At 48.2% G+C, this 12650-nt stretch overlaps 2 protein-coding genes across 13 annotated transcripts in view; one reads left to right on the top strand and one right to left on the bottom strand.

Moving 5' to 3' along the window:
• The window catches only part of axdnd1 (axonemal dynein light chain domain containing 1), a 344655-nt gene that overhangs the window by 53202 nt on the left and 278803 nt on the right, over nt 1-12650 (bottom strand). For all 9 annotated transcript variants that reach the window (XM_068037450.1, XM_068037454.1, XM_068037449.1 and 6 more), the window contains one exon: nt 6582-6692. In XM_068037450.1, the coding sequence (XP_067893551.1) occupies nt 6582-6692 (111 nt within the window). The remainder of the gene's footprint in view (nt 1-6581; nt 6693-12650) is intronic.
• LOC137372938 (podocin-like) overlaps nt 1-12650 on the top strand; it is a 122278-nt gene that overhangs the window by 99767 nt on the left and 9861 nt on the right. The gene's annotated exons all lie outside the window — the stretch shown is intronic.

Raw genomic sequence — 12650 nt, 5'->3', positions numbered from 1 at the left:
CCAGGGCAGGTAGGCCCATGGAAGGCCTTTCTGCCCCGCTGCCAATTGAGGCCCTTAAATGGCAATTAATACCCAATTAAAGGCCTCATCTCCCCTCCGCCAGTATTAGCCCAATGGCGGCGGGACTGTCACCACACGAGGGGCACGCCAGGCAAACATATGCTGGTTGTTTGCCGGCTACGGGGGCGGCGGGGGTGGGGGCGGGGGTGGGGTTCTCCCGTTAAAATGCATAGTGTCTGATCAAGGGACCCGGCATCGGGAAGAGGAGGCCCTCCGAGAGCCACCCCCTGCCCTTGTTGCCAGCCCCCCTACATCCCACTCTCCAGCGACCTCCACTCCACAAAACCCCTCCTGCCCTGACTCACCTGTGGCTTGGGTCCAGCGCCACTAGTGAGTCCAGTACAAACAGGAGTCACTGCCTCCACGGTTGCGCTGCTCAGTTAAAGAGCTGCTGGCCTCTGATTGGCCGGCAGCTCTCAGCTTGCGGGACTTCTATCACCAGGGTCCTCAATCCTGGGTTAGGCCTGCTGCTGTCCACTTAAGTCCTTAATTGGCATGTAATGCGCCGGGGCTTCCTCAGAGGAGGTGACGAGGGGCTCTCGCCGGTGGCCGAGACCTCGATTGCCTAGATAAAATCCCAGCCAATGGGTGCGATATCTGCACTTCAGTAAGGACATCATTACTAAAATCTGCCACCCACTGCAGCTGCAACTGCAACCTCAGAGCATGGCAGGGATCGCATTGCCAGTGTCTGTGAATGTGACCGTGGCCATGAACATCTTTGCATCTAGCTTCTTCCATGCGGCAGCTGGATATATTTACAACATCTCACAGTTTGACCTCCACTCTTGCCTGAGGGGGGTCCTGATGCTCCCTATTCATTGAGGGCTAACTACATTTCATTCTCCCTTGCCACAGAGAAGCAGATGGAGCTAACACACGACATCGCAAGGATTCCAGGCTTCCCCATGGTGCAGAATGCTTGCACATTGCCATTCACTCTGTCCTATACCACAACCAAAAAGGATTCCACGCCCTCAACGTTCAGCTGGTTTGTTCCATAGGCAGCGAATCATGCAGGTCAATGCCCAATATCCTGCCAACAGTCTTGATGCCTTTATAATGTACAGTCTGTTGAGCCATCTGCACATGAGCTACCACATCAAACCAAAGGCTGGCTATTGGATGATTAGGGCTATCAGCTCATGACATGGCTGATGATTCCGGTGCACAATCCATGCACACATCTGTTGTATTATGTGTGCTTATGTCTGTTGAAGAGTCAGCGTAGACATTGTACTTGGTGCTTTATTGAGAGACGGTTCTTGTATGTGCTCCTAGCTGGGCATCAAGGTGCGTGTCACGTGGCTGATTACATCACTTCTGATCGTGCCACGTACATATGCATAAACAAGCAAATAGCTTCACTTACTTCTACTATCACAACACCCCAATTTCCTTGAATAGAGGATCAATTCAGTTTAACATTGCTATGTACACAATGTTACAGCCATGTGGTGTGGGGTTTGGGTGGTTCCCACTGTTCAACTCCCACCTGACCACAGCAAATGTGTTTTGCTATTAGGGTTTAATCCCTTTTTGTTTTAATTGTCAAATAAACAGACAGTGAAAGGTTTTCTTGTAAGTTTAACACAAAAAATCAATTTTTTTTGATCAATATGCCTTAACCCAAAATTGTCACAACCGCATCCACTCACACATTTGCTCGCACACGCACACACATACACACACAAGAGACAGACAGAGAGGAAAAGGGGTAAGCGATGGTAAGTGGTGGGTAGGTTTCAGGGGGGGGTGCGGGTGGTCATGGTAAACCTGTTGAATTCTCTCAGAAATCGTTCTCGTTGGTTGCAGGCCTGAGGTGTTTGTAGGTTTCTCTCTTGGTTGAAAGTTCAGTTGAAGAAAGTGGATCACTTCTAATTCACTGCTGTGTAAGTACAGATGTAGAATTCTACAGCAGGGTACGACACATCTGTCTGGCTGGATTTTCTCAGACCCTTTAGATGGTAACAAGCTTCGTGGATGCTTCTTTCTGGATGTCTCTCTCTCCATCTCTTTGAGGGATGCCCTTTTAAGGTAAAAAGTTTGGCACATCATCTTCTGGCAGGAGACGCTTTGGTCTCTTGCCCATGGCGATCACACAATGGCCCAGGATGGGAATAATCCAGTTATGATGTTTCCACTGCACACCTTCTTTGTTTCAGAAAAGCCCGTTCCATTTGGGAATTTTTCAGGATGGGTGTAGGATGGGTGCAATTGACACCTCTTGGCTTTGAAGGTATTCCTTTGCTCTAAACAGACAGTGTAGCCATGTTTGAATGCAAATGTGGTCATTTTTAGCAGAATTGTTCACATTTAAAGAGAAAGGTCTATTTATAAAAGACACAGTCAATTTTTGTAACTCTTCAGTTTTAGTGCAGAATTTTTCATCATTGCACTTCTTGTCTGTGTGACAAAAATTAGGTATTTCTTCTGTGCCAGAAAAATGGTATCAATGTTAGTATTCTAGCACATATAATTTGCAAATTTATATCTTATCATACAACGTCTTTCAATTTTAACACATTCCCCTATAATAATAACACTAAATGCCTATAGCCATCACAATGAGTGTTGACTTCAAAGCAACTATAAACACTGCTTCACATAGAACATTACAATTTATAACAACACTTAAAATGACTACTTTCCAAGGTGCTAACTACACTTCGTATTCTTGGAAACGGGCTGGTTGGCAGCTGACTCGATCAGACCTGGTAACAGCTACGTGCTGGTGTGATTTTGAGCTGTCTGTTTTCATGGCCTGAGGTTTGGGCATGGAATGGCTGTCTTTAGGTGTCAGTGTGCTCGGTTTGGTACTTGTCGCCCCTTCGTCAGTAAAGCGGACCCATTTGCGTGTAGGCAATGCTTTTGGATTGCCTGGTGCATGGCTGACAGAGAGTTCTCTGAGGTAAGACCTATCTTTTCTTCAAAGTGACTACTGACAACGCACCGGCCCGCTGACGTCATCAGAGGCCGGAGAGCGGGATGGCACTGAAACATCACAGAATTATGGAGAGTGTGCAGCACTGTCAGAGGTGTTGTCCTTTTGATGAGACTTTAAACAGCGCAACGTTCTCCGAGTATCAAACATGTCCATTGTGCGCTGCCATGGGTTGAAGTTGTTTTTCTGTGATAAATTGAGCAGCGACATCTTTAATCCTGGCAGCTGCCTGAACGTCGCAGACAGTGATGTTTCAGTGGAACAGGCTGCATTTGCGCATGTGCTCGTATGTGTCATCACCACATAGGATCATGGTTCCCCGCAAACTTTTGACACTTCTGCCAGAATCCACATTTGTTTCTGTGGGTGCATACTTTCACCTTCTGACCGACATGGCGTGGAGGTAATTCTGCATCAGTACATTTATCATGAGTGTCCTTCATCCTGTTCTGTCTTTGTTCCATTTTGGATCTCCAGATAAAATGGAAGATGGCTCAGGTGACCGCCACAGCACAGGAGTGGGGTATGGGCCTGACCTGCACCACATACAGTAACAACGTGAGTGCCTCACACCTGATGACCAGGTTCTACCTGCAATGGAGAGAGAACACTGCTCCCACATGCTCAGTTTATGGTTTACCATGGCTCCGCGCTCCTTCCAGGTTTTGACGCACACCCTGGCCCCTCTGACCCATATCCCCAACACTTTCAAGTAATCTGACCTGATGGTGACGAGGACAAAGGATCTGTCAGCCCAGTTCCCAATGAACATGGCCTTGTTCTTGCCGCGATTTACCTTGGCTCCTGAAGGAAAGCGTATCATGGACTAATTCCATGATACGCTCAGAGAGCTCTGCATCTGTGAAGTCGCACTCCTTTCCTTTGTCACTGCACCTACTGACAACTCGTCGATGCTCTTGTTTGTTTTCTGCTTATAACTCATAACCTCTAAACGATGGATTCTGAAGTTTACCTTCACTTTAAGCTGGTCTTCCAGTGTTGACCAGAGCTTTGCAGCATCTTTCAGAACGGTTTCGGATAGACCGGAGGTGTTTATCCTCCGAAGCCCTTCATTGCCAATTGCAGTTTTAATTTTGATTGTTTGCTTTTCTGTATCTGCAACCTCATTATCTAGAAGGCATAACTCCATTCTTTGTCTGAACAGCTGAAACTTGCCTGGGATATCGGAGACCTTCCAATTCATTTCTGGGTACCTGGTCGCCATGGTCTCTGTCTTCAGCCACTGCTCACTCTAAGGAACGAATGTCGATAGCGAAGTGGCAGCTGATTGCAATGGCGTGCAGCTGGACTGGAGTCATGCCCTGAGCTGTGCGGCTGCAGTGTGAGCCTCAAGGTTGCGGAGATAGGAGGGCCTCTGGCGCTGGGGCTGGATACTGGTGCGCAGATGTGGCCATGGCATAAGTAAAATCACATTTGGATATACTGTCGCTGTACTCATCTCACTGGCTAATGCTGTTGCTTCATTTACTCTTCCTGGTTGGGGCAAAGAGTCAGTGTGTGTTCAACTAGCTTCTAATATTTTGTTACTCACGTCGGGAGAACTATGGCCAGATTGCACAGCTTGCTTCCCACTTCTTGTTCAGCTGCCAATCCACCACCGCTACTACCATATTATCTGTGCTTAGATCAATACTAACTCAGTTGAAGAGTCAGCATAGACGATGTACTTGGTGGTTTATTGAGACACTATTCTTACATGTACTCATAGCTGGGCATCATGGTTGCACCACGTGGGTGATTACATCACTTCCAGTTGTGGCATGTATATATGCATAAAAATGTATTCAAATAGCTTCGCTTACTTCCACTATCACAACAATATCCATGGCACTGCATGCATACAATGAAAGCCATGATGCCACACAAAATGTGATAGAGCAGACCATTGGCATGCTAAAACAACAATTCCGCTGCCTGGACTGCTCTGGAGGAGCCCTGCAGTACTTTGCAAACCGGGTATTACGATTCATCAGCTACATGTGGCACAAAGCCACCATCATGAGGGCACAGTGATTGCCACCAGCTATAGGAACAGGAGCAGAATCATGAAAAGGAGGAGGAGGAAGAGGAACAATGGAGGCCACCCAGACTGCCCAATTCTGGCTGGGCTGTCTGTGAAGAACTCATCCCACTGTGATACCTGTAACCGCAACTCCAATTCCTCATTCACCGACAATCCCATACCTTACCTTTCAATCTGTCACTGACCATCACAGCACCTGCTTGGCCACAATGCAAAAATAAAAGCCAACACAAAATAAACATTCCAAACCAAATTTATAAATCAAACCATTCAATATTTCATACAAAAATCAACTCATCATCCTTGTGCATTCCCCCATTGGCTGTCTCCATGTGCCTTTGCCTGTCCTAATGCTCTTACACACTGCTACCCCAGTGGCTGCAGCATGACTGGTGAAAGGCTGCTGACTTGCAGTGGAGGAGACTGCAGATAGCCTTAGTGGATAACCTTGAGCAGCTCCAGACCTAGAAGACCAAACTGCAGACTGAACCATTTCATCATGGGTGCAGCAGTCTGGGTTGGCTGTCTGACAAGGAACAACAAGGACACTGATGGAGTGGTAGAGGTAGGAGATGAATGCTGTCTTCCTAAAAGAGGACAACAGGTTCGTGCCCCCTTAAGCCACGGCCACTCCCCTGGGGCTGCATCTTAGCAATCGTAGTAATCTGCTGGAGCACAGATTGCTGGACTCCTGTAATACGCTGCAAGCCCCCTTTAAGAAGAGCATCCACAGCCATGATAGCAGCAGTCCGAGCTTGCACCGCAGTAAACAGACCTTGCTTGACTTCAGTCTGAGCTTCCACTGCAACATTCAGACTACTGGTTGAATCTGCTTGTGCTGCAATGGAAGCTGAGACATTGGCCATCCGACATTGTACCATGGTTGGGTACACACATATATTGATGAAGCTGACCACCACTTCCATGTTTGAAAGGATGGGCTCCAAGCTCTACAAAAAGCCCTGTGCCCAGTTGGTAAGAACCAAGGCCTTCACCATCTGTAACACCACTCCCTGCAGGCATCAACATTCGACAGCAGTTGAAAACTCACAGCACTTCTACAAACTTAGCAAGTGCCAGTAGAAATCAATCAGCAATTAACCTGAAAGTAGTTGACGATCCCTTTAAATAGTACTTGTGATAGGGAGTGGGGAGGGTGTTTGGGGGCGGGGGGGGGGGCTTCCTGCTGCTGAACACATTTTCAGCTGTGTGCGTTTAAGAAAGGGCAGTAGCTGGAACATTGAGGTTGAAAATGGCACCGCTGACATCAAATCAGCATTACACGCTGCTTGAAGTCACAATATGTCTCTTCAGCACACTTTGGGTGCATGCTGCTAACGCCCACACTAACCACCTCATTAAAATGACTTCTGGCACAGGTTTCACTGGAACTGTGTGCATTTGGCACCAATGCTATATGCACACAAAATAACTCCAATAGCACCAAAAATATGGGCACTGTGGAGCTGAATTTTGTGGCCTTTGTCTAATTCATAGTCACCTGAAAAGAAAATGTTTATGGTTTGAGATTACCTCAACATCTTTAATTCCGTCAGCTCCGTCTGTATTTTCAGTTGATTTTAAAAGCTGTGAGCTTTGTCCAGTCTCAGTGACATCCTCAGCAACTTGCACGGTAACTGACTCCTGAAGTGAGGAAGGAAGAGTGGTAATAACACAGCAATCTCACGAATTGACCCTGTCAAATAAATTGCACAGTGGGACAGAGCATATTTTGGCAACAATTCTCCAAGGAACATTTGGGGCTGAATTTTAAATTGACGGTGAGGCTTTAGGCAACGGCACCAGAAAAGGGTGCTGCACAAGGGAAATGTGGCCTTTCGATCGCGATCATGCGGCAGCTGGCCAATTACGGAAGTGGAGCTGTGGGGCCAGGGGAATCATGGGACTGAGGCGGGGAAGGGGATACCGATGTCGCCATCATCTCATGCAACTGGAAGGACTGGATGGGCAATAAAATTTTCTGAGTGCTCTCTGTACATCCCCTGGACTATGTCTGCTGCCCGTACAGCTCCTGGACCCTGTCTGCTGCCTATACATCCCCTGGACCTTGTCTTCTGCCTTTGCTGCCCTTGGACCTTTTTTTTCATTCTTTCATGGGATGTGAGTATCATTGGCAAAACCAGCATTTGTTGCCCATCTTTAATTGCCCTTGCGAAAGTTGTGGTGAGCCGCCTTTCTGAACCACTGCAGTCCATCTGGTGTGGGTAATCTACAGTGCTGTTAGCAAGGGAGTGCCAGGATTTTGGTCCCGTGACAGTGAAGGAATGGTGATGTATTTCTAAGTCAGGATGGTGTGTGACTTGGAGGGAAACTTGTAGGTAGTGGTGTTCCCATTCATCTGCTGCCCTTATCCTTCTGGGTGGAAGAAGTCGTTGCGGATTTGGAAAGTGCTCGTTAAGAAGGCTTTAGTGCATCTTGTATATGGTACACACTGCTGCTACTGTGCATCGGTGGTGGAGGGAATGAATGTTGAAGGTTGTGGATGGGGTGCCGATCGAGTGGGCTGTTTTTTCCTGGATGGTGTCGAACCTCCTCAGTGTTGTTGGAGCTGCACCCATCCAGGCAAGTGGAGAGTATTCCATCACACTCCTGACTTGTGCCTTGTAGATGGTGGGCAGGCTTTAGGAATGCAGGAGGTGGCTACTCACCACAGAATTCCCAGCCTCTGACCTGCTGTTGTAGCCCACATAATTTATGTGGCTGGTCCAGTTCAGTTTCTGGTTAATGGTAACTCCCAGGATGTAGATAGTGGGGGATTCAGTGATGGTAATACCATTGAATGTCAACGGAAGATGGTTAGACTCTGTTATTGGCACCTGTGTGGCATGAATGTTACTTGCCACTTATCAGCCCAAGCCTGAATGTTGTCCAGAAGTTGCGAATGGGATTGAACATCGTATAATCAGCGTGAACATCCCTACTTCTAACCTTACGACGGAGGGGAGGTCATTGATGAAGCAGCTGAAGATGGTTGGGCCTAGGATGCTACCCTGAGGAACTGCTGCAGCAATGCCTGGGGCTGAGATTGTTGTCCTTCAACAACCACAACCATCTTCTTTTATGTTAGGTATGACTCCAACCAATGGAGAGTTTTCCCCTTGATTCCCATTGACTTCATTTTGGCTAGGATCCCTTGATGCCATACTCGGTCAAATGCTGCTTTGATATCCAGGGCAATCACTCTCACCTCACCAGTTCTGCTCTTTTGCCCATGTTTGGACCAAGGCTGTAATGGGGTCAGACACTGAGTGGCCCTGGTGGTACCCAAACTGAGCACTGGTGAGCAGGGTGTTGCTGTGAAAGTGCTGCTTGATAGCACTGTCAACAACACCTTCCATCACTTTGCTGATGATCGAGAGTATACTGATGGGGTGGTAATTGCCAGGTTGGATTTGTTCTGCTTTTTGTGGATAGAGCATACCTGAGCAATTTTCCACATTGTCAGGTAGATGCCAGTGTTGTAGCTGTACTGGAATAGCTTGTCTGGGGGTGCGGACTGCTGCCTTCACTGCCCCTGGACCTTGTCTGCTGCCTTTGCTGCCCCGGCCCTTGTCTTCTACCTTTACTGTATACTGGGCAAGGTGCTGATTGCAAGCCTGCACTGGCCAAGGCTTAGGAAGACCCCAGGTTTCCCCACAGCTTAGCAATGCCTCCCTACAGATTCTCCTCCAGGCTGCAAGGGCAAGGCAGGAGGTCCTCTTCCCAGAGGCGGGAGGAGGAGACCTGCTCAGAGACTAAGGAAGAGGTCAGCAGCCATGGGGTCACCCCCCAGGACATGGATCCAGTGCAGGAAGCGGGTCAATGACCGCATCCAGGCTGCTAAGGTGAGAAGTCCAAACAGCTTGGACCCTTTAGGCATTGCATGTGGCTCAGCGAGAGGCAACAGTTGTTTTTAAGGGAGTGGCCACCCCATCACATTCATTGGGGAAGGGCATTAAGTCATGATGGCTGTGGCTGGGCTGCATCATCAGGGACGCACGTCAACCATTGTCAGACCATGCACAGTTCCTCAAGAGGGGCTGCATGCAGGACGCATGTGTGTGCCCTCATCTTGGCCCATTGGACTATCATTGGAGGTCTGGGGCTTTTACTCGCTGGGAGACTAACTTTGTTCATCATTGTGTCTGCAGGAGAAGGCTGCCCACAATAGGAAGAAGTGGCCAAGAGTGGCAGTGGAGTGCTTTATCTCCATGTCCTCTCCTTGATGGAGAAGGCCATGGAACGGGCAGGGCAACAAGACGACCACGCCATAGCTGATGGCGAGGCAGGGGCACCTACCCAAGAGAATGAGTCAGCACAAGGGTGTAACTGGTAATAAAGAGCAATGCTGCGCATGTGATCAGTACTGCATCAATGAAGCTGCACAGTTGGAGTGGTCAGATAGTCATGATGGGCAGACCCTAATCTTTCAATGTCTATGATTTCTCATGGATGTCAAGATGACAACAAGAAATAGTATCTGAAGAGGCTGGGGGGCAGCCGGCCACCTTTGAGGAGGAGGAGGGAGCCTCAGAGGGTGCACTGTCATATCTTTCCCCCGCATCCCCCACCAGTACAGATACTGTCATGTCAGTGGGTAGTCGTACGTGTTTTGATTCGGGCACACAACCTGGTAAGCACATGGCAGACGAGCCCAAGCAGCTGATGGAGGCTGTGACAGTCCAGTCCACTAGCAGTCGGAGGACTGTGAGAGGTCAGACCCATGCTGAGGCCCAGGCTGATGACATGCCTTTGGTGTTGGTGTCAACATGGGAAATGCTGCAGCTGCAGCGAGAGGTCAGGCAGCATCTGGCAGAGATGCCAGAGGCTGTGTGTACACAAGTGTGGATGATGAAGGAGTCCATCCAGGCCTTGGGTACTGTCTCTGCCGGTTGTGCGTCTAGCTTCCTGCATTGAGAGATTGGCGACTGTCATGGAAAGCCACATAAAGCAGAACAATCAGTGGCTGCCAGAGATGTGTGCATCCACATCCTCCTGTAAATGCTGTTAGTAACTCTGGTGGGGTGCTTCTAGAGACTGCATTTACATAGGAGGATGTGGATTCTAACTTTTCACATTTTTCAAGGGTTGGCTGACCGGTTAGTAGGGGTTTTCATCCGGGATTCCTCCCGGACAACCTTTAACCTGCCCTCTCGGTCATTTTTTCCCCATCTCTCTCTAAACTTTTGCCAGCCGTGTGCCTGCCTGTCACCTTTTGTTCTCGGCGGGAGTCCCTTACAGTTCACCAGTCCTATGCTGGAGGGTCGTCCTAACACCAATACAGGACTTAGGAGTGCAGGTTTCACTGTAGGTTGGGGTCTCCCCTCAACCTGGCACATGTGGCAACTCCTGCAGTACTCCACCACATCTTTGTGGAGTTTTGGCCAGTCAAACTGTTGTCTTATGTGGGCTTTGGTCTTTTGTATACCGGCTTGTAGAACCATTGTAGTCTGGTGGGCCATTCTTAATATTTCTCCGTGGTACCTCTGCGGCACCACTAACTGGTGAATTACTGTCCACTCCATGCTCTCAGGTCAGTGAGGAATACTCTGCTTCCTCATCAGTACCTCATTCTTTAAATAGTAGCTATCAGGGATTCTCTCTGCTTCACTTTCACACTGGGCAACCTGTGCTAACTCTCGCAATACTGGGTCGGCTCACTGAGCCTCAGCTAGGGAAAATCTATACAATTCATTCCCTGGGTCTCCTAACTTTCCAAAGAAAGACTAGGACAGGCAGACCTCATGGTCATCTGCCTGCAGTGCCAATGCCATCTTCTCTGGGGAGCCAGTTTGATCATGGCCTGATCCATTACACATTCAGGGAAATTGCAGGGGACCGTCTCCTGCCACTGCCCTGTCTCTCTGACCTCCTACGGTCTTTTTTTCACTACTGGGGGGGCTACCACCTTCACCCCTGCCAGCTCATTACCTCAGAGCAGGTCAACCCCGTCCACAGACAAACTAGGGACACTCCCTACAGTCACCAGTCCCGAAACTAGGTCGTACTCCAGATACACCCAGTGTACAGGTACAGGCATACACTGTCCTCCAATACCACTCACCACCATTTTGGTGTTCACTGCACTCTCTGGGGAAAAGGTCAGGCCTTATCCCAGTAAAAGGGATCTACTGCTACATCTGTCCCTGAGAATCACAATCAGCTTGCTGGCCCCACTCAAGCGGTATAGAGTTACTTTCCCTTCAGACACCAAATCCTGATAACCTTCAAGAATCCTATTAACTTTTCCTGCATTGGTCATAGTAAGCTTCCTGGGTTGCACTCTTACTGCAGTGAAAGCCACAGCTTGTTCTGTGCTTTCCGTCAGGGTCGCTTCTTCACTGAGCGATTAACTCGACCGGTTTTCCCTTTAGTTTCCAGCAGTCAGCTTTTAAATGCCCTGCTTTATTACAATGGAAGCACAAGGTCTCTGGGTCTCACTCTTGCTCACAGCACTTTCCTTTTTGGCTGCAGAAGGACCCCCTGTGTCTCCTACTTTCCTTTTACTCCCAGGACTGCCTGGGCGGAGATCACCTTCCCACCCTTTGTCCTTTTTGGATTTGTGGGGATGACTAGGAAAAGTTCTCCCCTTGGAAACCGACTTATAAATTAAACCAAACTCATCGGCCAGAACAGCCGCTTGCCGGGTTCTCTGAACCCGCTGCTCCTCTACATGGGTCTTTATTGAGAATGGGAGAGAGTCTTTAAATTTCTCTAACAGAATTACTTCTCTGAGAGTCTCATAGCTGAGCTGTATTTTAAGAGCCCTCAGCCACTGGTCAAAAGCCAGCTGTTTATGTCTTTCAAACTTCAGATAAGTTTGATTAGCTTGTTTTTTGAGGGTTCTAAGCTTTTGGCGGTAGGTTTCAGGTACTAATTCATATGCCCCGAGGATAGTATTTTTGGTCAGTTCATAATTGAGGAACTCTCATATGGCAACAAGGAATAAACCTCATGGGCTTTTCCAGTTAGTTTGCTTTGTATTAAAAGAGACCAGGTCTCAGCTGGCCATTTTAGCTGCCTTGCCAGTTTCTCAAAAGACACAAAAAACTGTTCCACATCTTCCTTATTGAATTTTGGAATTAGTTGAGCGAGTTTTAGCAATTTTAGCCCTGAATTATGCTCCTCCGTATTGGCCATGCTTTCACTGGGGTTCCTCCGTTGCCCCCAAGTTAACTTAAGCCACTTTAGCTCTCTTCCTTCGGATTCTTTCTCTCTGTCTCTCCTGCCTCTATCGTTCCCTTTCCTCAAATTCAAGTTTCCTCGGTTCCAATTGTTTCTTTCCTAGCAAGACCCTGTCAGAGTTTGCTTCTCTCACGGCTTCTGCTTCTTCAGGTTCAAGAGAAAAATGGTGGGCCACTAGCCTTAGGAGTTCAGCCTCCTAGCCTTGCACATACAGTGATCCCACACTGCTCAGCCATGTTCCACAGCTCCTCCATAGACAGTACTTTTAACTTATCCCAAATTACTTCACCCTGGCTTGGAGAGCTACTAGCTTCAGTTGCAGACGTGTTAGTATTCAATCACACACAACCACATGAAAACCTGTATTAATCTTGCTTTTTTTTTGATTGTGAACAATTTGGCTTCCCACTTCCAATT

The sequence above is a fragment of the Heterodontus francisci genome, chromosome 8, assembly GCF_036365525.1.
Source record: "Heterodontus francisci isolate sHetFra1 chromosome 8, sHetFra1.hap1, whole genome shotgun sequence".
NCBI classification, from domain to species: domain Eukaryota; kingdom Metazoa; phylum Chordata; class Chondrichthyes; order Heterodontiformes; family Heterodontidae; genus Heterodontus; species Heterodontus francisci.
The sequence above is the reverse complement of the archived record's forward strand: the minus strand, read 5'-3'. Positions and strand labels throughout refer to the sequence as shown.